Here is a 27574-nt window from a genome sequence, read left to right as displayed (position 1 = left end):
TGATACCTGTAATAAGAATTATTTTCTATACTTTCAGTTTTAAAGAAATTTGTGAGAGGGCTTACTTAATCATTCGTAGCAGAGCACACCTACTGATTCAGTTGTTTATGATGATGCTGTCATCAGGAATACCTCAGCTCAATAATGTCTCAGATATTGATTACATTAAAGAAGTTCTTGCCTTGAACTCGACACAAGAAGAGGCTCTAGAAAAATTCAGGAAAAAGTTCAAAGAAGCTCAAGATAACAGTTGGTCAACTACAGTGAATTGGTGGTTCCATATGAGAGTCCACTGAAAACAAGTGCCACACAAAGAATGTGATTGCATTGCAATTTTTATATTCCAGCCTCATTTTGAAGTTTATTGTTGATTAACAAACCAAATATGTGTTCACACAAAATCTGGTGATTAGTTATATGAAGACATTCCATTGTTAAATGTTTTATTACAAAAAGAATTTTATTATTGTTATTTATGATGCAAAATATAATTAATTTCTGTTAATTTTGCGACATAATTTTATAGAATATGGTATATTTCTTCTACAGCATACACATAATCGTGATATCTGGAAGCTCCTTAACAAGTTATTTGCAATTGGTTCAGATTGTTTGAAAAACATAACCTCTAGAGACAATGTTTGTTTCAAAATCACAAACATGAGGAAATGTTTTAAACCTGACCCAGAATTATTTATTTACACTTACACTTAGGATATTCACAACATTCCATAATTATTATGTTTTTAGTAAATGAACCATTAAATAAAAGCTATGAATTTTTTTCAACAGCTAACACTGCTCTTAAAAGTCTAATGCTATAACGACACTATTTTGTTGAACCTAAGACCTTATATTTATTTATACCATACAAGTATCTTTATTCTTTGATGCCAGTTGGGTTTTTTTTTCTTGTATAAATTGACTGATTTTCTATTATTAGAGTCATTGTTTTAAAGTTTGCACATATGAAATTTTGAGCTATATGTGTTTCTCATAGAATTATATCATGACCAAGATCTAGAGAAATTGGCTCCACATAAATAGTAATGCTTTGTAAAGAAGATATTTTCTTTCAATTTACATAGTTTAATTAAAAGTATCATGACATGTTTATTTATACATTGTATTTATAGAAAATCAAATTGAATAATTAAATAATTGTAAAATATTCAACGAGTGAATGAATAATTTAACACATCAATCCACCAATGCACAAAGTCACACAGCAAGAATTAATTATCAGTGTTGTTTGGTCACTAGTTAATTTATTTAATTATAGGTTTTTATTTCACTGAGAAATTATGGTAATGCATTGAAACAAATGTAATAAAAAGCAATAATATCTTTCGAAAAAAAGAAGTTATATTGAATGACTAATTTGATGATTTAACAACAATTATTACTTTATGGAAAAAAAACATGAAAATTATGAAATCCGATCTTTCCCCATTCCTTACATTTACAAAAGATCTCAATTTGATTTAAACAGAAACAGACACAAATGAACTGTTTTATAACTTTAGCATTCCTTCATGTCATTAAGCTGGAGTTGCCTCCACTTCTTTTGTTTTGTATTTTTTTAATTTGCAAATTTTTCAATTTTTAATATTTTTTTTATTTTTTACAGATATATTTAAAAAAAAAATGAAAAGAAATAAAAACTCAGTTAAAATTTATAGTCGTGAAAATATCAAAGACATTAAATGCTAGCATGACTAGAGTTGCATATTTTCATTCTAGAAATAAACTCTTAAAAAATGTTTAAGATATTTGACAAGTTAAAAAAAAAATTGAAATTAAAATTAAAATTTATGATAGAAAAATGAAGATTGTACTATGGTCATGTAAAATTTAAAAAAACAGGTACCTGTATTAAAAAAAAAAAGAATGAAAAAACTTCATAAATGGGAGACAACTCTTACCTGCCAAATAAACTTTTTTAGTATGATGAAAATACTAATCAAATCCAGACTTTTAAGTCTGAAAAGAGGGAGTTTGATTTATTATTCCAATTTTTTAGCTTTTTTGCCAATCTTTGAAGTTGATGTTTACCAAATATTATTTGCCATAATAAATATTACATCGGTTTTGTAGTAAATGCCAGTTTTATTTTTTTGTACAATTTGTCTCATAGATGGTGCCATTTATTATTGTTTATATTACTATTGATCCATGTCGTACAAAATTTTATATTAATTCTAATTGAATTCATATTTGGGTAAATACCCGACTTAGAATCCTGATGAAAAAAACATGAATTTACAGTTGAATGATTGATTCTTTATGTTTCACTTTAGTCCCTACATGTCAGAATTATAAAATTGGTCAGTTTTTAGTGGTTCAGTAAGTCAAAAGTTTACTCCTGTCATGGGCAGGCTGAGGTAGTTGAAAAACTGTATCATGTACAGTTGCAAATCACACACAGTTTTTTTACTCCCGTCTCTGGCAGATATTTGACAATTTTTATCATGTACAGTTGCAATTCAAACACACCATTTTTTGTGATTATTGTCAATTTTGAAATGTTATTAAACATGATCCCCATACATTAGAAAACTGTAAACCTTGATTATCGCAGCTATTTAGAATATTTGCCATAAACTTTCATTAGTTGATGATATGTTTGATTATGTACTTATTTTTACCATTAATATACACACACAATTTGTGTACAGTAGTTGCAAAATTTAATGACTATAATATTTTCAGAAAAAAATAATCCTGGAAATGACAACAATTTCGTCCAATTTATGGAAGAGTGTATAAGATAGCTCTTGAATAAGCTTGTAAATTATATGTTTACATATATTACAAATATTGTGGATTCATTACTTTTCATAGGATACCAATTTTCATGGGTATAAATTAACTACCAATTTTATAAGTGTTCAACCAACTAAAAATTTTAATAGGCTTGTATGGAGACTTTTGAAAAACCATGAAACAAGATGTCTCAGAAAATGCAAGTTTTCCTCTATCCATCAAAATTGATTCCCCATGAAAATAAATGAATTGACAATAAATAGAATACAATATAAGGTGATCTTAGCATAATGATCTCTAGTATGTGCAATATAATAAACTAATTAAATGTGATTATATCAACAAGGTGATACCAAGTAGATATTGATAATTTAAAACTTTGAAAGTAAACAGAATAAACTTTTAATTTATTTTTGTAGATAATTTTTAATATGCATAATAGTTTCTAGTGTAAATATATTTTTACATGTAAAATTTGTACAGAATAAAAAAGCGCCTCCTCATAGACATTCTACTTAATTAACTTGCGCTGATTTTTAAATATTCATTACTCACTCACACTGCTATATTTTGAATATTCCAAAATTAATCAAAGTCTTATAATGTATATGTATATGTGCACTTTAAACATAAGGTCTATTTCTATCTGCCACAACTCAAATGTTTTAAGATTATTTGTGTTGTAGGAGGATACCTTAACTACTTAATGTTTCTTTTTATTACATTCTATAAGAAAGATTTAGATGATGCCTATAAATCTAATTAGAATGTATTCATTGTATTGTTTAACATAATCATTTTATAGTTTAAATTAATGTCTTTTTCACACGTACATTTAATTCGAATTCAATTTGAATTGAATGCGAATCGAATTCGCTAATCGCGTTCACACACTCTTCTTTTTTAATTCGAATTGATTGGAATTGGTTAATTCAAATTATCCAATTCGCATTAGAAATACGCTTTTGTTAATACGAACTAAAAGGTAACGTCGTTTGGACAGTAAAGCAAATTTGACGCCCATTGTAATTGGAATAAGAATGACGTTAGGATGTAAAACGTTTTGAATGCAAATTAAACTAATTCGAATTAGTTAATGCAAATCAAATTCGAATTACGTGTGAACTCAGCATTAGGGTATGAAACAACAATTTTTTCCTATCAGAGCTCGTCTTTTTCACACACTAAGCAGTATCATCCAACAATTTTCTAGTGGCATGAAGTATTTGATTTGAAACAAAAGTAAATCAATTTTCCTTAACCTTTATTAAATACACAAAAGTACGATACTCCTAGTCATCAAAACAAAGCATAGAAAAGCTTCGGTTTAATAAGAATAAGAATACTTTATTAATCCAATTATGGACCCTTGCGGGTTTTAAATTTCATACAATGATTACAATGATTTGTGTTATAACAATGAAATAATAAAACAATATAGAACATCATCCAAATCTTTTATTCTGTTTCATTAACTTCTATGTCATTTAATTCACTGTTTTGCATATAATGCACCTGCATTTAAAGTGCACCCTGAAGAAAACGTACATTAATTCTACTGACCTTATTGTTACCTCATTGTATACATTTTGTACAGTCAGGTATACATTCCTCTTTAACTTAATGTTCATCCTCATTCCCAGTTTATTTACAATCTGTTAAACTATTATTCTAATTTGTATGACTCTTTTAAAAGATGTATAATATATTGTGTGGTAGTAATTTTACATCAGACAACAGAAACTGAAGTAGGATATGTTTTTACTAGAAACACTAATACCAGTCGGAACACAAATTACCATGATAACTACAAATAAAATGAGAAAAAATTATTAACTTTTCTGGATGATTTAAGGCTTAAAATATTGCACATTTGTTTATAGTAAACCACTTCTAGATGTTGTTATGGTGTTGAGGTGAGAGTAGCTGTTTCCAAATATTTGTATAGTAAGACTATACAAATCCTTGCTGTTTTTAATTACTGTGGATTCATATTTTTTTTGTTTGATACCAATTTTTGTGGGTTTTGTGTGTACATGTGAAACACAAATTTAAATGTTTTTAGAATTACTATTTTACTTTTGGTGTGTATGCAGACTTTGAAGAATTAACGAAATTAAATATCATCAAACTTGTAAGTTTTCTTCAATCCAGAAAAATTGGTATGCATAAAAATAAATGACTCCACAGTATATACAGTACTACACCTCATTAACAGTTTAACTTTCCAATTAAAGTTGTAACTTCTGCTGTAAAACTTGATCTTGTTACTAAGAGTGGTTACTAAGGGTGTGTTGCTTTGGTTACTGTTAACTTATTATAGAGTCTATTTCTATGTTTTTTTTTATAGGAGATAATTGTTAATGATAATATATTTTAAATAAAATTAACTTTAATAATAAAAATTAGTTTTATGTTATATTTGTATCTAAGGCCACACCAATTTAATTTCTTGTTCTACGGATTTTTGGACTCCAAAAATTGGGGCGAGTGAGCGATTTGAAAATTTTAATAAAAAAATGTTTAATTTGTAAATTTTTGAGGCGAAGCTTGAAAAGTAAAGGCGAGCGATTATAATTTTTTTTTGTAAACATAAAATAGTAGGATTTGACAGTATTAAAACTTGATTTATCACTTGTACTTTGACATTTCTATAATTTATTAAGTATTTTTTTCCTTGTTTACCAAGAATAATTGAATAATTAAATCTGGTCTTTTTATGTGTGACTGACAATGAGACAATTCTCCATCCAAGTCATAATCAGGTTGGGAACAACCCTTTAATGTTATAAATATCCCTTTTAATGAGGGGTCAATATAACTTTATAATATATTTTATTGTAAAAAAAAACCTTTTTAGTACAAAAGGGCTCATATTTTCCCAAAACAACTATATATTTATCTGGTATTAAATGGTCCAAGAATTTTGTAATATTTCTGAACTTTAACCATGTTAACACATTTACTTTAACAGTTTAATATTATTCAAAATAAGTGGACCCCTCTTTTAGAATAGTTGTTGAAAATATGTTGTATATAACCTCTTTTTGAGTAAAAAATTCTAAGTTATCAAAGGTTTTGTATAGTAGCACTTTACAAATCCTTGGTATTTCTATTTTCTTTTCTACAACAGTAAAATGACCCCTGGTCTGAAAAAGGGAGGGGGGGTATTGTTCCCAACCTGATAAAAACAAACATAGGTCAAAGTACGGCCTTTTACACAGGGCTTTGATCAATACCAAACAGCAAGCTATAAGGGACCCCATAATCATTAGTGTACAAAATTTAAACAGGAAAACCAACGATATATATCCAAACGGGAAAATACCAAATACACCACATCAACAAACGACAACTGCTGAACGATAGGTCCCTGAATCAATCAGGACAGGTGCATAAACATACAGCGGCTATGGATAGTTTTGTTTCGCCAGCATACAATATAATTGCAGTTGAAGGCAACTCTTTCAGAAGTTCCTAGTATTTTATTCTAACAACGAATATTTTGTGATAGGGAATAAAGTAAGGGGGAAAGAAACCTATGTTTTGTTCTGTATAGGTATTTCTGCTGTTATATTTCGGAGCACTCCACCTTGGGATTAATTGGTTTCACAGGTATGTACAGTGTGGTGGGGTGCTAATAGGTTTAAAATCGTTACAGGTTTAAAAGACTTCGATCTAAAGACAAATGTTTATATCTTTTTATTATATTTACAAAAAACGGTGCGGGAAATGGACATGATTTCATTTACGGATGCGGGAAGCGGGAATATAAAAAAAATTAAAAAAATCTGTTTTGAAAAAAATAGGTGCGGGCGGGTCCGTCGAACAAGGAATTAAATTGGTGTGGCCTAAATAGAGTTGAAAAAAGCAACTTATAGTGGGATATTGATGCCTTTTTAAAGGATACAGTATAAGAAATTTTACCATTATAATTATAAATATGAAACTAAGAATGGAAATTGAGAGTGTGTCAACAGAATCATGCTTTGCTAATTTATACGAATAAACTGCAGTTTTCTCGTTTGAATTATTTTACATTGTCATATCAGGGCCTTTTATAGCTGACTATGCAGTATGGGCTTTGCTCATTGTTGAAGGCCGTATGGTGACCTATAGTTGTTAATGTCTGTGTCATTTTGGTCTCTTGTGGACAGTTGTCTCATTGGCAATCATACCTCATCTTCTTTTTTTATATTGGCAGTGTAAAGGTATCTACTGTAGTACTGATATCAGACTTTGAATGACGTATAAAGCTTGTTGGAGATGAGGTAGCTTGTCGTTCTTTAAAGCTTGTAGCACAGAGAGGACGTCAGTCAGGAATACTACTTGAGTAGTGTTATCGATTTTGTTTTTGATGGAGTGTGCAGCATGAGTAAGGACTCCTTATTCAGCTTTGTAGTTTGAACAACTTAGGCATGTTGTTTTGCCTCTGACTGTTGATCTACGTTGATGCACTAAAGGTATATACCAGGACCTCCCTGTGTTGTAGTATTTGTGACTGACCCATCTGTATTTACTCTCGGCCCGGTTTCTGTAGGGTACTCGTCTTCTAGCATACTCATTGTCAGTGTTTTCGTAATAGTGCTAGTCTGTTCATCTTTGGTAAACTGATGTCTGGATGATGACATTTCCGAATTTGTCTTCACATGGGTTGTTATTTCAGGATTTTTTCATTTGCATCCCATTTTGTTCCTGCAAGTTTCCTCACGATGTTCAAATTTCTCCTAGCCTTAGTTTTTGTCAAAAGTTACCCAAAAGGTATGTTTGTTGGTCTTTCATTTTGACAGATTGGGTTATGGGAGAGAGTATGAAGAGTGTTCAAGTTGTTTTTCTCTATTAGTGGTAACATACCACTGCTAAGCCCATGTGACTATGATATCTAAAGCTGTTTGTATTCTGCATTTAGCTTTAGTTGCACAATCTTATGAGCACCAAAGAACAAGATAGTCTGCATAAAGTGCTGATTGTACCCATTTTGGCAGCTCTGGTACTAGGTCGTTCATAAAGAGTATAAATAAAGTTGGTGGTAATACTCTTCCTTGTGGGACCCTTTATTTTAGAAGTACTGTCTGTCCACATTACTCCTCTACCAGCACTCTGGCTCTACAATTGTACAAGTACGATTTGGTCCATTTGTACTTTCTTCAACTTATGCCATATCTAAGAATTTTTTAAAGGAGTCCATCTTTCATTACCTTATCAAATGCTCTTTGTAGATCTACGAAGACAGTTAGCGTTATACTTTCTTAGATTTTCAGGCATTTTAAAATACTTGCGATAGATGTGAAGTCTGGTTTCCTGTGCTTTTGTATTGTCTATAACTAGCTTGTTCTTGTCCAATGATGTTCTCTGACTTTAAGTACAGTGCATGGGTTCGTTTGTTATGTGCTAGAACAATTTACAACAGCTACTTGTTAGAACGTTGCGCCCGATGTTCCTACAACACGACGTTACACCACCACGACGTCAAAGAGAGTTTTCTAAAACTTTTGACGTACATTTATTCAATTTGTAAGTTTCATTTGCTTTTTTTTATGTTGTTGGTTGATTCTAAATCTGTCTCTATTAATTTTGTGATGTCTATTTACCATGAATTTATGTACCTCAAGTTGTGGAAATCGATTAAATAATTTTTACCCTTAATTCACCTTAAAATGTTGTATTGTCGTAAGTAATGAACTTGAAGGAAGGAAAAATGGGACAGAAGTATACGGTTTTCAATAAATGAATTATAACAAAACTTTAATTGCATGCTGCTAAAATTGCATGGTGCATATCATATGTTATTGTAAATTTTTCATATCTTGATTCAACTCTAAATAATACAAATATATCCGACACTCTGCAAGTAAATAAAAACATATTTACCCTTGATTAATTTGAATTGAATTGTATTAAAAATTTGCTTGACACATAACTTGTCGAAATACAACCATTAAATAAAATTACTACAACCCGATCTTGAAAATTACTTTCCCAGTCATTTGAAGTTGCTTGCTTTTAAAATGTACTAATCTTCTCCTGGATCGTCCGTAAAATACGGGGTTGCATTAATTCAATGAAACTGTTTTTTGTCGCTGTTTTCGATAAGTCTTTCAGTTACTTCCGTTTCATGCACAACATGCACCGTGGTTTTTTTTTTCGAAAACCAGCATTTTTTCTTTAAATTTCACCATGCGATTAGTTTTAAGTATCAGGAATAATCAATGGGACAAATTTTGCACATGTAATGTCGAGAAAAAAAAAGCGTTTGTTTTGATTTTTCGACGTTTTTCGACGTTTGGAAAAAATGGCTACCGTTTTGTAATGTTTCGTAGCATTTTATTCCTGTAAGACCCAAACATGTAGTTAATAAAAAAAAAACGAATCAAGACTTAATGTACTTTTCGTGTATCTAACTTTTGTTTTGGTAAATTATAAATTACTTATTGAAATATCAGGTAAAAAACCCGCATTAATTGCTTGAACAAATGAAATAGCAACTTGGACAAAATGGCTACCGCTTGAAAAACGACTGTGTAGAGATGGTTTTATAGAATCTACAATTTTTTAACTCACGAACAATGAGGCAAATGTTTGTTCTTTCGGTAGATGTTATAATTATCTCACATTTGATAGTCATTTTTAGCTATGTCTACTTATAAAACTACCTTTCAGTCGTTAAGTCAACGAAAACGTCATCGGACATTTTTCTTATTCCAGCTTAATATGCAGCCACCGAGTCAAACGAAATTCGACAAAAAAAACGGCTTTAATTTAACCGAGAACTGACACACTTCGTGGCTTCTGCCAAGTTTCGGAAAGATCAGAGAATAAGAAATAGGATCACTATTATACATAAGAGATAAAACAGTTGTTTAAAAATGTAACGTTGGACATCCGTTTTTTCCACATAGCTTTGTTGATTTAATCCTCAAATATACTAGATATTACTAAGCATATGACCAAGATCTATAAGAACATAAAGGAAAACATATACTGAAATAGTTTTTATAGTGGTTAGTGTTTGTTAACATTTTATTTTGTTTTGCGGAGGAAATTTCGAAGATTCTGTTTTAAATCATAGGGGTTGTAGGAACAGCGTGCGTGACGTTTAGGCATAAAGAACGATATCTTGTTCTTACCTTTCTTTGGTATTGGCATGATTGCTTCCTTCCAGCATTGTGGGACTTGTCCTTGTCTCCAGCTAAGATTGAATATGTCCAGCAAAGTATTTAGTGGTAAGTTCCCTAGGTGTTGAAGCATCTTATTTGTGATGTTATCTAGACCTGGAGATTATTTTTGTTAGCTTTCTTAACGATTGTTTCATCTCATACATTGTGGATCTCATGTGCTGGTGTTTTCTGTCTTTCGATGATTTCTGTTCTTACTTCTTTTTTAAGTAAAGTTTGGATGTTGGTTTTCCTGTATTTTTTTTTTTTTTTTTGCGACTAGAGTTATCTTTTGGCCTTTACTTCCCTCATCATTTAGTGCTTTCTTCAAGTTCCACAGCTTTGTTGTATCCTTCTCCATATTCACAGATGATGTTTTTTTTTCTCTCTATCTTCTTCTCTGACACTCAAGTTTTGTATTGAGGTGTTTTGCCTTGCTTAGTTGGAGTTTGATGTTATCCTCCTGGATGGGTTTGATACAGCCTCTTCTCTTGCTCTTGTGAGTGCAACATGTGTTTCTTGAAATTCATTGGACTAGTATGTCTCGTAATCCTTTCTCACACCCCTTAGTATTCTTTCTTTTGTCGCTCTTTCTATCCTTGCATTGCATATCCTGACAGCATTGTTGATGTTCTTTCCTCCAGTCACTATGTCCTATGTTACTTTATTTGCTCTTGTTTAAAATTTCCCTAGTTTGTCTTCTTGTTATTCCATCTTGGTAATGAAGCATTAACAGGTGTTTTTTGTTCTCTGATGGATAGTAAACTTGGCGATGGTCCTAGCTGCTCACATACCTTTTTACGGATGTTCTGGTGGATATCTAACAGTACATAACGCTAGGTCTGGTTTTTGTTGTGTGCCAGCGGCGAGAATAGAAGGTTGGTGTATCAGTTGGGTCATTGATAAGAATAAGATGGTGTTCATATTGCCAATCGTGTCTCTTTTTTCTATTGCGTTGTATCCCCAACTCTGAGATTGGCTGTTGAAATCTCCTACTTATCATTGTAACTGTTTCTCACAATTTTTACTTCGGAAGAAAGATGACTTGTTTTACTATATAAGCATAAATAAATTTGGCGTGACTGCCAAGTCGAAGTAATAAAAATGAGTAGCAGTTAAAGTTTTTCGAGTCATTACATGCTAGTTTTAAACTCGGGGGAGGAGCACTTACTTTAAATATGGGGTCAGAGATCGCTTGAATTGGCAACATTTTTCTCAGCTGTATGATTTGTAGTAGACTGAAAGGTGTTTGTATGTGTTTTGGTGTGGTGGACAAGGGGGACAAATCTCAAAATGAACAAACAGAAATTTTTAACTGTCTTATAGTATCGAAGCTAGTCAGTTTTGTCTAATGAAGCTAACGTCCCTGAATATTTGCACACACTTTATTTCATTTTCAAAATTCAAGCAAATGAAACACGGCTATAGAATTCGATTTTTCGATATCATAAAATGTCGATATATTAGATGTCTGCATGTTATTTTTTGTATTAGGATGCAGAATCGTTGACTTTTGTTGATTATCTCCTTATTAAAAAAATCTTAAGTATAAGTATAGTATAAGGTTTGGTTCCTTCCTCTTTTTCTATCAATATGTTATCAAAGTCAATACCCGTTTTGATAGCTCCCTGATCCATAACTGTTTAAACAAAAATAGACTTCTATGATTTAAATCTTCCGTTTCAACATTTCATCATGACACAAAAACCAATTGATATTGTAAACATGTTACACCACTGTCCCAGGTAAGGCAGAGGGTTGATATCCCGCTAACATGTTTAAACCCTCCACATTCTGTATATATATGCATGTCCTAAGTCAGGAGCCTGTAATTCAGTGGTTGTCGTTTTTTTATATGTTACATATTTGTTTTAAGTTAATTTTTTGTACATTGATTAGGCCGTTAGTTTCTCGCTTGAATTGATTTACATTGTCATTTCGGTGCTTTTTATAGCCGACTATGCGGTGTGGGCTTTGCTCATTGTTGAAGGCAGTACGGTGACCTATAGTTGTTAATTTCTGTGTCATTTTGGTCTCTTGTGGAGAGTTGTCTTGTTGGCATTCATACCACATTTTTTTATATGGTCTAAAAATGACAATAATTTTATATTTGTGGGATGACATGACATAAGGAAATAGACAAGGTCTTGTCATACAAATTAAAACTATCTAAAACTGAACAAAGAGCAAAAAGGTATACGTTGTAAAGTTTTAATGAAACGGGCAATGCATACTTTTTACACAAGCAAGGGTCAAATGAGTAAATATAGAATTATAGTCACTCAAAACTTCTCCAGTCTCGTGTTGGTGGAGAGTGTCTGTTTTATATACGATCACTTCTGGTCGACATTGGAACATTTATCAAATGCATCATCGAGTCTTAATTCGGACAGTGCAAAACACAATGAACTTGAACTTTTTTTCTGTTGTCCATTTCGACCCACTGTATCCACAGAACCTTGCCATTTTGATTAAATGTTAATACTGGTTCTCTGTAACTATTTTAACTCTGATATAGGGAGTGTGGCACACATGGTCATGGATTTTCTTCAAACTTCACACACTTACTAGACTAAATGAAAAAAACAAAAAAAAGCTAAATTTTGGTTGCTATGCATTACGGTTGCCATAGCAACCAATGACAAATTTTACACCTATTGAAAATCCATATTTTGACCTGAAAAAGGCTATTTTCAATGTAATATTTCATATAAATAAAAATAAGAAAGAGATAAATCTTCATGATTTTATTAAATATATGCATATTGATATTTTAATTAAACAACTTATATGTTGATAACAATTTAAAATCATAGACACATATATCCCCCTTTTCAGGAGGGTCACACAAGGTAAAAAAACACACTTTTGAGGACACTTTTGAATGGTCACCATATTTTTTTGCGGTCACCTATATTAACGTACATAATAAATTTAGAAACACCATCATCCCATCTTACAAATAAGGCAAAAAAGTTATTGGTAAGTTTGTCGTATAATATTGTAACCATGGAAACAAAATCCTTAATTTTCAATTTTTTCAAATTTTTTTCAAATTTGCAAAAATTTCAAAAATGTTATTTTAAACTCCAATATTGCTCTAAAAAGATTTAAGAGATATGTTGTTCAATTTAATATAATAAGAAACATTTTAGATGTGTTTGTAAATACCGGGAATAAACTTTAAACAGTTGCTATGGAAACCTTTTTACATAGATTTGATAAAAAAAATGAAAAAGTTTAAGTTTGTTCTTTTATTGTGATTTACAGAAGAAAAACAAAAACAACTTGCATATAATTAAGTTATACTGAGTTTAAACATAATTTATATATAAATTATTGTCTTCTTACTCATATAGTATTTTCTAATAAATCTGTTGCCAACGAATAGTCTTTTTGCTCAAATAAGTTTAATTTTAACCAAAACATATTTTAATACAATAAAATACAAATACAAAAGAACATTCTGCTTGCATAATGCTGGTTGTTGTGATTTCAGAAATACCAACAATATTCAAGTTGCATAAATCTTTGAAACACTGCAGTCACAACAACAACAAAATGATGCCAAAAAACTGTATAATAACCCTCATTTTTTGTGATTTTTGACACCATGAAGATCGACTAGTGTGTTATGGGTAGTGACAAACGTGTAAAACAGGCTCATTTTTACTAAATCATAGTTATTACAATAAAATCACACAATGCAGATTTATTTTGCTCAGAGATATCAAAATACAATAAGATACCATTCAAAATGAGTCACATATATATACAGGTGGAAAATGTAAAGTTAATGAAAAAGTATTATTTTTTTGGCAGTTTGACAACCTCTTCCTGGTTATTGAATGAACTTACTTATTTAAAAAAATAATACCTCCATAAGAATGCAAGTAACATAACATTACCTCGAAAGTTCTGATTATAAGTATTATTATTCACAAAATGAAATGCAGTTTCTAATAGCTAAACTCAGTGCTCGGTCTATAGGTATATTATTTTGTCACTGTAAGTTAACCATAATTAAAACAAATATTCAATATGGAACCACTTCTTATATAATAACACACCAAATATCAGCTCTGTTAATTGCAAAGAAGACTGATTATGGAGAAGAATGATGTAACAAGTATACTATAAAAATAAGCAACACATTCAAGTACAATGAATAGACAATACATGATCTTACTTTGTGTTAATTTTAGTCAAATTATCTGTTTAATTTTAAATAAGGCAGACAAATAATTTATGATGGATAAATTTAATATGGGCAAAGTAACCAGTAATAATTGTTCTTATGTTGTAATGTTACACCACAGTGACAAAATGATTTTATTGTTTGTTCTTATGTTGTACAGTTTCACCACAGTGAGTGTCCCAGGTTATAGTTGACTTTATTTACATTTGTCATTGTTGAGGACTTTTACAGCTGACTATCCGATGTTAGTTTTGCTCATTGATGAAGTGTTTGGTGGGATTCATGTTGCTTATTCTTTAGTTTTCTATGTTGTGTCATGTGTTCTATTGTTTGTCTCTCTTCTTTCATTTTTAGCCATGGCATTGTCAGTTTGATTTCGATTTATGAGTTTGAAACAAGTTGAATACCATGAGATTTATATCAACTGTCATGATAAAATGTGCTTGATAGTGGTCTTCAAGTGCTCTTTGTTTTCCTCACACAATGCAGCAACACAGTCATCAGAAGATGTTTTTTTGTCTTGTTGAAAAAGTCTGGAGAAATAAGATGAAATCTGCTGACCAGACAGATATTCAGATCTCTTAAATTTTCCAGACATTCTCATCTCCTCTGCTGCGACATATGGGTCTACTTTATTGCCGGTTACTTTACCAATATTAAATTTATCTACCATAAATTCTTTCTGCTGTGCATTAAATGTAACCCTAGCTTTTGTTTCCTTAAGTGCCCAGCCCATAGGCAGATAAGAATTATGGTTTGTGTTGAAATCATTACTGGGAACACTAGGCAATTTATCTTTATTTGAAGGGTACATTTGCATTATCTTACTGGCATAAATATATTTAGCCCTTTCAGTAACATTAAGTCTTTCACTTCCATCAAAGGAACAGTCCCCCAGTAAGATGTGATCATCTACAGCTCTTTGGTTTGAAAACTGCTTTGTACAATTTTCCACAGGACAGTCAAAAACTGTTTGCCTTTTTGGTGTCATTTCTACATGTACTTCATGATCATCTGCAAAATAACCAATACATGCTATAAATATGACAATGTTGATATGCGTTTCCCTCAGTTTTAGTTTGTAACACAGATTTATTTTTTTCTATTGATTTATGAGTTTCGAAACCGTGGTATACTACTGTTGTCTTTATTTATAACCTCTTTCTGGAAGTTTCTGGGTCACTTTAATGAGTGGGTTTAACACTGTGGTGCATACAATGAAAGGTCAAGCAAACCAGTAAAAACAGTAGCTACAAATATCAATCACCAAAAACAAACATAAACAATAGAAAAGTGGCTATCTCACATATGACTAGGTTTATAATGCACTTTAGCAATCTCATTCTGTTTGCCTAGCATGTCAAATGGTATTTCTCTTAATTATTGCTGTATTTGAATTGAGATCACTGTATTATGTTTTATGCAGTGTCTTTGTAAAACTTGTTTTTACTGTTGCAAATATTCATTAATCTAGTGACGCCTCTATGTAACCTTAATTTGAGACAGTAAATTCTATGTGTTACCAGGGTCAAGCTTATTCATCCTCGAAATAACCCTTCTAATGGTTGCAAGAGAATATTAAAGGATTGTAAATTTGTTATCTTACCTTGGGTGCTTTCAGTTTCTGTTTCGAAAGCTCTGGTTTGTGTTTGACCCCATTCTAACACAGTTTTGATTTCCACAGTTTGAGATGGACAGCCAATGGTTCCCCATTTCATCATTTTACCTAAAAATTAAAACAAGATTAAGATAAAACAGAACAATTATGTTGTTGGTGTGCATGTGTTAAATCCTACAAAAACTAAAACATTGCTAGATGACACAGTATGTAAGATGGCCTCTCACAAGATTAGACAATAAATAATTTTGGTTCATTATTTACAACTGTTCTTGCTAACAGTAGAATACCTATTTGATAGTAACTTAATTCTGGTACAAAATGAAAAAAAAATCTCTCAAATGGAAAACAATTTCCATTATTGATAGACGGCATAATTTTTTTGTCTCATATCTGAAAGGAAGACATAGGTATTTTTTTTCAGCAACAGTGATGAGTGCAGCATAAGTTGTCACAAAATGTTTAGATTTTCTCAAGTAACTTTTATTTTTTTTGCCCATTAGATAAATCTCCAAGTAAGGAATATGACAGTTGTTATCTATTCATGTTTATGTGATTAGACTTTTCATTTTGCCATTTGATTACAAACTTTCCGTTTATAATTTCCTTCCAAAGTTGGTATTTTTGTTATTTTACTTTTTTCTTGCGACTGAATTAATAAACAATGTTGCTATTCTTCAGAATGTCTGTTTCTTAATTTAATAATGACATGCATGACCTTTCTCTATGTCAACATTTATTAATTGCTTCTTTAAAAATACTGATTTATAAACAAAATTCAAAAATGAATGGTTTTTTTCTTGTTGTTTTGGAGCGTACATACCTTCACCAACAGCATAGGCTTTCCACATCCTCAGTCCAATACTGGAGTACTCGAAATTGTACAACTTTGAAATTAATGGAATAGAACATTTTGATGACTTTGCATCTACAACAAGAACTGCGGAAGCAACTTTAACTTTCAATTCAGGCTTCTGCTCTTTGTCCACAGCCTGCAATAAAAACAAACGTACTATAATTATATTTATCTGTTAAAACATCATGTTCTTGCACATAAAAATTAATCTCAAAAGCTATAATCTAAAAACAAAAAGTTTCCCGCAATCCACTGTTACATTACCTCCATTAATTTTTTGTCATCAGGAATCTGTTTTCAATTTTTCATTGTATGAACCCAAGCACCTCAAAATTTCATCCAATATAGTATTTTACCTCTCTTGGCACTTAGATACATAAAGAAGATAAATTTATCAAGTAGAGAAATATCTCATCACATTCTATGCAGTGTTATGTCAATTTAACTTTATATACATGTAAATCACCTGAAGTGGCGATTGTGTGGTAGGGTAAAAACGAGTGGATACGGCTTGTCTTGAAATAATATGAAACATTTATATACATGTATCAGCTTCTACTTTTGTTAAGAAAAAAATCTACCTAAGGACATGTTCATACCTGTTTCATATGCAAAGCTGAAGTCACATCATTGCCTTGGTTAATGTATCGCCTAATAATGGACTTTATATGAGAAGCACGTCTGTCACATGGCCCTAAAATGCAAAAGTCTTTACATTATTTCATTATAAATCATAGAATTAAAAGTTTTCTTTACATTTCAAATGACTAACAACCAAACATAATTTAAACTTTACAACACTAACTTAAGTATCTGAAATTTTTTTGAATATGTTTTCCCTGATACCTTCTACTTTTTTAAGCATAAGAATATGTGAATACTTTTATTCCATGAGAATTTGTGTGTCTTTGTGAAAATTATAAAGCATACAATTTTTTTAATTCAATATTTTATATAACTCATATTATATAATTCTATGAAATATTTGAATTATTATTGGAATTTTAACAACATAATTTGTTTATGTCTGTTATAATTGTCAGTTATAAATTTTAAGCTCTTTCCTGCTACAGGTTGAAAATATTAGTTTAAAAAAAAAAATAAGCATATACATGTTTCTCAGACGCGGAAGTAGAATGCTGTCTGAATTATTTAAAATTATGTCAGAATTTATTCCATTACATCAATGTTCTAACATATATCATATTTACAATAATCAATTGTCAAAAATTCAAGTATTTTGTTGTACATGCAAATTAAGATAACTTCAGTTCTAGATGAAAAAGAATACACTTTTTCCAAATGTTTAGAAAATGAAAATACTCCACTAAATAATGCTAATACCTTTTCCATTTTGAGCTTCACAGAAATTGTATGAAGCAATATTATTGCTAAGTTCATTGTGAAGCATCAGGATAGTTGAAGAAGATTTATAACAGCCAGCATTATCGGAGAAAAAGTTTATTTTTTTCAGTCCTGGCTTATGATGAAGAATGTCTCTAGCTACGTCTATCAAGATTTGAGATGTTATAGATGCATCCTGGGATACTGGTGATTCAAAAATGTGAACATGTGTTAAAGATGAGAAATTTGATCCTTCTTTCAACAATGTAACTGATATGTGCCAGTTTATGCCTCGTTTGGCAAACCAATCCACTTGGCCTGTAAAATATTGCCAAATTATCAATTAAAAAAATGGCTCAGACATGAAATAGTCATGACATAGTTTTAAAATATAAATATAATTATAATATGTACAGTGTAAAGAGTTATTCGCCTTGAATCTAACTATTTGAATAAAAGAAGCTTTGTCAGCATGCTAACATACACAACACCCATACATTGACACTGGGCAAATAAAATATTACTAGATTCCTGAGTATCCAAGACTAATACCTCCTACAAAAATTAATTGATTAAAATTTCTTGTGAATATGAAGATTAACAAATTATGTCATTATTATTGTCAAAACTTGGTTAACATTTTTTGTTCAATTATGAAAACAACTCTGCATAAAACCATAGATTAATATCTTATGAGAAAAATGACTTGCCTGCCAAACTGACCTTATTTGACAAGCATCCTATTGATGAGTGCATGAGGCATACCAAAATATTTGATCTAGTGCATTATATTAAATTTTGTTTCTATCAGTGTTATTTTAATTCAGTTAATCAAAAATTACCTTCTCTATATTTCCTAGGCAGGAACTTCATTGCCCAGTCACATGTTATTATAGCATCCTCGTTTGTCATTTGTTGTACAATGTCAGATCTGGCTTGCTCCTGATTCCTGGATCGTATGTCGTGAGATTTCCATCTCCTTATGGCTATAATAGATTCATCTACCTAAAGAAAATACGCAAAAATGTGTTTAGACAAATCGTTTAAAGACATATATATATACTGTGACAATTGATGATCCTATATCATTATAACCAAATTCCAACACTTTTTTGGTAATGGGGGTAGAGTGGGGCGCCCATATTCGCCTGGGACACAATTTCGCCGTTTAATGATTTTGAGGTGTAAAACTAAAGATGGCTGAAATGGAAGTCATATACCGGTAAATGATATTATATAACACATATGATTATTTTTTTAAACTGAGACAAAATTGCGGCACCTACTGAAAAGAACCGAAAAACGGACAACAATTTTCGTCCAATTTTCTGAATAAAAAAACACGAATTCAAAGAAGTATTTCTAAGAAATACCAGTATGCTATAAATCCATTTAGACCTGCACGCATGAACATTAACTGTAGAAAACTTAAAAAGATGTGGCGAAAATGAGCACCCTACTCTACCTTTATTAAATATATCTGTAAAAAATCTTGCCAAAATGACATTAACAGTAATTTATGGTTCATGACGATAAAATATGCACCTTTATTTTAGACAATAAAAATTATATGATTTTGATGAATCAAGTTAATTTTTTTCCCCGATGATGGTAATAATTATCATATCAGACATCTGATTTTTGATGAATCATGGTAAATATTTTATCAATTTGACTAACTTTGAAATATAATGGAATACAAAGTGAATCAATTGAAAAAAGAGATACCTTTATTGTTTTCACATTCTTGGTATCATTGTAAAAGCAAAGTTAGACTTTTTTCAAGGTTGTATTATCTTTTATCTTACCATATACATTGTTGCCTCTTTGTTCTGCCATGGATACTCCTCAGCTTTCTTTTTGATGGTATTGAGGCTGAATTCTACACTTTCACAATCTTCACATAGCTTAGTATGTTGATGATTACATTCTGAAGTATAATTGGGTTCAGAAGGACTGCTTAGAGCATATGATGTGCAGTGGTCCATAACCAAACTTTCTCTTGAAATATGCGACTAAAATTTAAAAAAAAAAGAGTAATTATAACACTTCATTTCTTTATTAACATTTAAATTTTTAAATAAAACTTAAAAAACAAGATTAATCTATTGCCTCAAAAGTTTTTATATACAAACTGATGTACACTAGTTGTCGTTTGTTTATGTAATTTATAGACTTTGCATGTTTCTCATTTTTTATATAGATTAGACCGTTGGTTTTTCTGTTTGAATGGTTTTACACTTGTAATTTTGGGACCTTTGTAGCTTGTTGTTCTGTGAAAGCCAAGGCTTCGTGTTGAAGGCCGTAACTTGATCTATAATTGTTTACTTTTATAAATTTGTTATTTGGATGGAGAGTTGCATCATTGGCAATCATACCACATCTTCTATACCTATAAACAAATAAAATTGTTTAAAATATAAGTATTATTATAGTAATAAACCATTTTTCTAGATGTTCCAGACATTGAATAGATATTTAAAAACTCATTGTTGCCTTTAATTACTTATACATCCCCTTTACTTCAACTCTGGTGGATAGTTCTCTCATTGGCAATCATACCACATTTTGTTTTAAAATCTTATGAGGTATGGTATTGTATTTGATCCATTTTGAATTCATTTGTAATCCTAGTTATTCAGAAACTTATTTCAAACTAACCTTCAACCCTGATTTAAGATATGTTTTTGCCTTTTGTAGGCCTAATAACAAGCACTTTACTTCTTCAGTTGGCAATTCTAGTCTTTTGATGACTTTGTCAAGTTCATCAAAACCTTTACACCCTTCCATGATGAAATTATCAAGACCCTCAACACTTTTTCTGACCACAGCTGAGCATTCATCAAGTATTTTGTACAATGTACTGCTCCCTACAAAACATTGAATAAGAATTCATTTCATTTCAATTTCTGAAAAAGCATACTGATATTATAATTGTAAAATAAAAGCTAAAATCATGGTGGTAGTTTGCATGGCATTGAGCTAAAATATGTTATTTTTAAACAGCTGACTTTATTTGTCATTGTTGAAGGATGAACAGTCGCCTATAGTTGATTACATCAATCAATGTCATATGGACATCATGGATAGTTGTCTCATTTGAAACCAGACCAAATCTCCCTATTTTACATAAAAATTGTGGATATCCCCCTGTACTATGTACAATATTTAGTACATTATCTTTATGGGAAACACCTTAAAATCAAGTGATATATATTGATAATAGGCAGATTTCACAATGCAAAAATGCCAAATCAAAGTTAATCCCATTGATATAAAATTCTGTTCCACCATATACATGTACTTATTCTATTTTTGTAGAAATTGCCATTACATATGTTAACTCACATATATTTCTCTTTCAACACTTATTACAATACCAACAGTTTCATTACAGTTACATGGACAAGGTCATGTATGCAATCCAAATCTGGCCAAATATTTTTTTTTGTCTCAATCTGTGTTAATTATCAGGGTGTTTTTTTCACATACAGAAAATTGCATATCAACGTCCTATTTCTTCAAGTAATTAAAGTAGGGAATTACTGTTGATAATAGAATGATGTTCACAGATAACTTATAATAAAAGACAAGATAATAAAATGCTAACAATTGTCTAAAGTGCTTTTATATAATTGGCTTAATTATGAATTTTCACAATTCCATCTGAATAACAAATTACTTACCAAGAGGTTTAACATTCTCCTCGTTGCATAAAGCTACATACTGAGAAATAATGGAGGAAGGTGTAAGACTTCGTATAACAGTTGGTATTATAATGACTTCTCCTGTTTCCATTTTCAATGTTTTCTCACCAAAGGGTTGATCTTTAACTATCTGTCCTGACGTTATAAAGTCAATAAAATGGTCTAACTGGCTTACAGTATACTTTTCTCTTGATAGCTTTTTGGTTGTACCTGGTTCCCCTACACCAAATTGCTCAATATGCTCTTTTGCTTGATTAAATTTGTAACGAGTCAATCCTGGTATAAGCTGAAAATTGAAAAGAGCTAGTGGAAAAAAATAAACATGTGCATGAACTGTACAATTTAATCTGAATCCAATACCAGTGACATATCATTGCTTCACTGCTTTTAAAAATCATTTTAATTGAGAATAATTATTTCATAAATAAAAATGTCTTCTTGAAGCAAATTCTGAATCTTCAATTAAAAAAAGAATGCTTATTTTTGTAAATTCATTGGGGTGTAAAAGTGTTGATTGAACTTGAAGTACATTTATATAAAGCGCAGCCATGGTTGACAATGTTATTTCTCAGCCGCAGGATAACAAGTAATCTGCTCTATCCCTCTCTCAGCTATCTGTTATTTATATATGAAAATGTTGGGTTTTTAAAAAAGAATAAAATAAATATTGCAAATACAATAACCTTATACACATTCAGGCAGGAATATTTTTCACATTTTTCTATGACTTTCATCTTAATTATATAATATAAACAAGATTGTGTCCTCAGTACACGAATGCCACACTCGCACTATCATTTTCTATGTTCAGTGGACCGTGAAATTCTGATAAAATCTCTAATTTGGCATTAAAATTAGAAAGATCATATCATAAGGAACATGTGTGCCAAGTTTGAAGTCAATTGGACTTCAACTTCATCAAAAACTACCTTGACCAAAAACTTTAACCTGAAGCGGGACAGACGGACAGACGGAGGAACGAACGGAGGAACGGACGCACAGACCAGAAAACATAATGCCCCTCTTCTATCGTAGGTGGGGCATACAAAAATATTTTTGGTCAAAAACTAGATAAAAGACAATACTGTACATTCAAAAATATGATTGTGTGCATTTATTATTGCAATTTTTGAAGATTAAAATTAATTAAACCGAATAGTAAGATTAATAATAGAATTTTTTTTAAATCTGCATACTAATACATATATATAACATCTGTATAAGTTTATCAAATTCAGAATGGAAGGTCTCTAATAGCTGATACTCATTCTGTCCAATAGATAAAAATATTGCAATAACTTAATTATAAGTGTATTTACTATTAAATATTTTAAAATCTAACCTTTTGTACATCTTGTAATTCCATGTCTTTAACAATGGTTGTCAGAATCTGTCGCTGAAATGTCCATGAATCAGCCCTTTTGTATATTTCAACTAGTGTTTCAAGAATAGCATTTTCCTCCATTGTTTTTGTAGACATATCATTCAAAACTGCTTTTTTTATGAAATTCTCTTCCCCAGGACATATTGTGGAAAACATCAGTTCCATGCATTGTTTGGCCTTGCTGATATATCGTTGTTGGGTTCTGGTGCTTGAATCTTTTATGTAAATACTCAATTCTTTAACAGGACTAATACCAGAAATAGATAGAAACTTGTTAAGGGACTCAAGTTTAAGCGAATTTGACACAGAGGCTTCTGATGACTGTGACAACTGAGATGCTGTTTCCTGGCTGATCTGAAATTCACTATCAGTATCATCAAAAGCAGATGATGTAACCTACAAAATAATAATGCAAATAATTATGGGCTTCTACATGAATTTCTTGATACTTTTAATATCTACTTTATAACATAGGAATAGCTAGAAACATGTAATAATAGTAATAATAATTTTCTTTATTTCCACAATAACATATATTAATCTGTTTTAGCTGTAACGAGTACACAGTAAAAATGTTGCTCATTGTTGAAGGCCTTGTAGTGAACATTTGAAATAGTTAAAGGCTTTGCTACTTCAGAAATAGATTAGTTAGCTGTTTTTGGCAAAACTTCAAGGAATTTTTGGTCCTCAATGCTCTTCAACTAAGAACTTTATTGGGCCTTTTTCACTTTTTTTCTTTATGCATCAGTGATGAGTCTTTTAAGAAGAAACATGTCTAGCACAAACACAAAATTTTAATCCTGGTATAGATAATATGATGATTTTATGAGTATAACAATGCAATGTGGACTCTTTATATAGTTTAGTGTGTCATTGGTAATGACATATCACTTTTCCTTTTTTGTACATTGAAGTTCACAAACTGAAATGAACATCCGTGAATTATCTTATTTAAAGATATATAGACCCTCCACTTGTATGTAAAGTATGTGATCTAAGAAATTGCATTTATACCTCTGTTTCTGATAGTCTAGCTCTTTTCAATGGAATATCAGTGTCATGAGTATCTTCTGGTACGCTTCCCTCATGTGTAAATGACAACTAAAAATGGAAAAAAAAAGATTTTTTCTGTTAATTCAGTGTATAAAAACATTTACTCTTTTTTTTATGCAAAAGATGCGTCTTGCTGTACTAAAAAACCTTTGGTGGCCTTGGTCTGTTTTCTTAATGTTGGTTGGATTGTTTGTTGTCTCTAGCTTTGACACATTCACATTTAACTAATTCTCATTTTTATCTTTTAGTTTTTTGGGAGAGAAAAAAATGCATAGCCATGACGTAGTAACTACAAACTTATATCAATTTACCCTGTGTATAATTATATAAACAGTTTTCAGTAAATGAATGTAGAAAAATTGCACAGAAATATTGTTACATGTGAAAATAATCTTAATATAATTTTACTAAGTGTGTTAGCAAAGGAAATATCTTAAGTTATCTTGCTTGCTAGCTGAACCATGAAGTCTTTATTAGGTTAGTTAGGTAAATGACACAATTTAAGAGTAGACTAGTCCAAGAGATAACCAGCGAGTTAGCTAACCTAGGACATTACCTTTGCCTACACACTCATTGAAATCAGCTGTAAGCTTTTGTCAATTGTCTCACCTTTCTTCCCTGAACAACATTTGGATTGTCCTTCAATACTTCTAATCTACAGCTATGACATATTCCTACATTAAAGAATATTAGTTATGAAAACATGAGTTAATTCTGGTGTGCATATAATCACCTGTGATATATTACATAAATTTCTTTGTAGACATGTACGTAAATTTATTTCTATTTAAGAAAACCGTTAGAAAAAAATTAAACAAATACTGACCATTAATTGTAGGTTAAATAAATAAAAGCTAGCTGGGAACCTGGTACAATGATATTTAGTGTAGCAGAGGAATCTGGGTCTGGTCGCGCACATTCACGTTTGCATCCACTCATGTTCGCCCCCTTTCACTTTCGCACCCTACCTGTTCGTGCCCAATTTTAATTGGTTTTGTGTTTAATATCTTTGCAATAAAGTTTCGGTATTTGTTGTCATTGTCTTAAAATAAAGTGAGACAGCATTTTTTTTTGTGTTGAATAAATCTTAATCATGTTTTGGATAGTGTATTATCCAAAAAAATTTAATCTTTTTTAAAATAAAGTGGGATTCCAGCAACGTTTTTATTTTGTGTTGAATAACTCATTATCATTTTTTGGTTAGTGTACTGCTATAACTTTGTTTCATTCACTAGTTCCACAATTTCACATAATTATATATTACAAAATCTTGACAAGAAAATGCCATAGGCAGATCCTGGGGGGGGGGGGGGGGGGGGGGGGCTCCTTCCGTGAGAGAAATGTGGTTCATTATATAGGGAATCATTGAAGCATGACTGGAGCAGGGTCCCCCCTTTTAAGTCAGTCTGCAGGCCCCCTTAGGAAAAGTTCTGGATCCACCACTGAATAAAACTTAACTTTTGATATCATCCTTATTTTTGAAGGGTAAAAAGAAAAGATGTACAAATAATGAATGCAACTTGTAAGCTATAATAGCTATCGTCTATACTAACCTGTGCCAATAGGAAGTACAATGCCTGTAGTTAAGAAAATCTGTTGTACGTTTTGCCCGGTCAAACGGCGTTCTTGTTTCCTTGAATCACTGTGCACTGCTAGGCAGGACGGAAGCATACACTTTACTGACCGCTGTCTATTATAATCGCGATTTTTAAGTTCAATAAAATGGTTTTCACAAATTACAATGTTATCAACAGAAATACAATGAGATGATTCAAATTCGCTCTGCAAACAACCCAATTCTGAAAACAGCAGTGTCAATTTACTTCTAGGAATGTCTTTAAGGCTTACAAATTTAAAGCTGCAAGGAGATTTTAAATGAAATTCAGGAAAGTATTTTGGCAGCAGACAGCTTTCTGCCATATTTTACTGAACACTTTTTTTACCTTTGTTCTGAAGAGTTCTAAATATGGTTAAGGGAGATAACTCATTTAGGAAAAAAATAATGTACAGGCATAATTTTCAGAAATTAATTTCACACATTTCTAGATAGAATACCCATAACTTTTTTTGATAATTAGTAAAAACAAGACTAAAATTAATTTCTTTAGTGTTTCTTTTTAATAGATGTAGCCGCATAAATTCACAAAACAACATCAAATATTGTATTTTTTTCAAAAATAACAACTTTCTCCCCTGTTTCCATGGTAACCAACAAACATATATATCGGTTGGTATCATTTTTCTGACTAGACTATTAGGGCCTACATCTCAGCCAATTTTCAGGAAGATCGGTGACTATGCGTGCCAAAAAAGTTTAAGTGGTTACAGAGAATGGGTATTAAACCATAATATTTTTACGTCTTTGAAGTGGATAAAATGTTTGACACTTGACTTGTGAACGCAACTGCTTGTACATGAAGATAGAAATTTGTATGATTTACCCGCCAGCTATCGAATATTTACTTTTAACCTGAGTATAAACAGTATAAATAATTCTATTTAAAACATGATTGATAAAAAAATGTTAAAAATTTTAATGAAGAATTGGTTCCGTTTTTTTTTTTTAATCTAAGTCTTTGTTTGACAGCAGTTGTTGGTACTTGTCTTTCCTAGATAGAATATATCCACTTCCATATTTAACTACGTGATACCATAAAAATATCTGACTAGTAATAAATATGCATAAAAGTATTGTCCAAAGACTCTGTGTTAAGATTATAAACGTCGATAAATTCAAAGCGTTGATGCTTTGGTGTAGGAAACCACAAAAAATCAATCTCTGAAACCACTTTTTATAAATTCTGTAGCTAGATTATTCATTTTCGTCCTGCAGCAGTCGAAGTTTCGGTTACATTCAATTCCTTAACCATTCTTCCCTCCAAAATATCAACTGGTTGTCGTCTTACATGTTTCCGAATGTACTCGTTTAAACTATATAGAGTTTTGGATATTAAAAGCGTATTTCTGTTTAAATTATAGAGGCCCTTCATGGGGGTCCAAAGTAATCACATAATCACAAATTGGTTGCCAATTTAATCACTGTGACATAAATGAATTATTATTATTATTTAAACACGATAGTTAAACCAAGGAGATTATATGACCTCCTTGGTTAAACAATCATAAAAACAGAACTAGTCCTATAGATTATCAAAATAAAAAATCAAGTTATCATAAAATATTTGGTCTGGTAATCATATAATCACTATAAAAAGTGCCAAAGAATCACATAATCAAAAACTCCATGAGGAGTCTCACTATAGCTGCTCTCATGAAATATGTTTTCACGCATCTATGTTACTTTACAGTACGCCTAACCTCGGATCAAACCCTGCTCGGGACACAGTTCCAACGGTATCCCAATTTGGAGGTTCCGTCATACTGTCTAAATGTATATTGCCGACTACAAGAGTCTCAACTATTACATCATGCTTTCTGTTAGACACAGTATAAGTAAATATACGACCCCACTTAAATCCAAGAAAAGGATTGTC

At 31.1% G+C, this 27574-nt stretch overlaps 2 protein-coding genes across 4 annotated transcripts in view; one reads left to right on the top strand and one right to left on the bottom strand.

The window, feature by feature from the left end:
• LOC143056660 (phosphatidylinositol 4,5-bisphosphate 3-kinase catalytic subunit beta isoform-like) overlaps window positions 1-5171 on the top strand; it is a 45912-nt gene extending 40741 nt beyond the window's left edge. For all 3 annotated transcript variants that reach the window (XM_076229817.1, XM_076229819.1, XM_076229816.1), the window contains one exon: window positions 38-5171. In XM_076229817.1, coding sequence (XP_076085932.1) covers window positions 38-296 — 259 coding nt within the window. In that variant the 3' untranslated portion in view covers window positions 297-5171. The remainder of the gene's footprint in view (window positions 1-37) is intronic.
• Window positions 5172-12652: 7481 nt separating this feature from the next.
• LOC143057768 (uncharacterized) lies at window positions 12653-26562 on the bottom strand. Its single transcript, XM_076231159.1, has 13 exons — window positions 25634-26562; window positions 24690-24754; window positions 24042-24128; window positions 22986-23423; window positions 21623-21929; window positions 20598-20806; window positions 19745-19951; window positions 18779-18941; window positions 17937-18254; window positions 17192-17286; window positions 16560-16728; window positions 15725-15844; window positions 12653-15132 (listed from the first exon to the last, which is right to left on the bottom strand). Exons 1-13 carry the CDS (start codon window positions 25998-26000, stop codon window positions 14546-14548), a joined length of 3132 nt encoding a protein of 1043 aa, XP_076087274.1. The 5' UTR covers window positions 26001-26562; the 3' UTR covers window positions 12653-14545.
• Between the last annotated feature and the right edge of the window lie 1012 nt (window positions 26563-27574).

Source organism: Mytilus galloprovincialis, chromosome 13 (assembly GCF_965363235.1).
Source record: "Mytilus galloprovincialis chromosome 13, xbMytGall1.hap1.1, whole genome shotgun sequence".
NCBI classification, from domain to species: domain Eukaryota; kingdom Metazoa; phylum Mollusca; class Bivalvia; order Mytilida; family Mytilidae; genus Mytilus; species Mytilus galloprovincialis.
The sequence above is the reverse complement of the archived record's forward strand: the minus strand, read 5'-3'. Positions and strand labels throughout refer to the sequence as shown.

Excerpts from the sequence above, each read along its gene's own strand:
- LOC143057768 (XM_076231159.1), bottom strand. The coding sequence starts at position 26,000 with ATGGCAGAAAGCTGTCTGCTGCCAAAATACTTTCCTGAATTTCATTTA. Across the intron at positions 23,424-24,041 it reads CTAGACTATCAGAAACAGAG|GTTACATCATCTGCTTTTGA; the intron begins GTATAAATGCAA and ends ATTATTTTGTAG. Across the intron at positions 20,807-21,622 it reads GGAGAATGTTAAACCTCTTG|GGAGCAGTACATTGTACAAA; the intron begins GTAAGTAATTTG and ends AATGTTTTGTAG.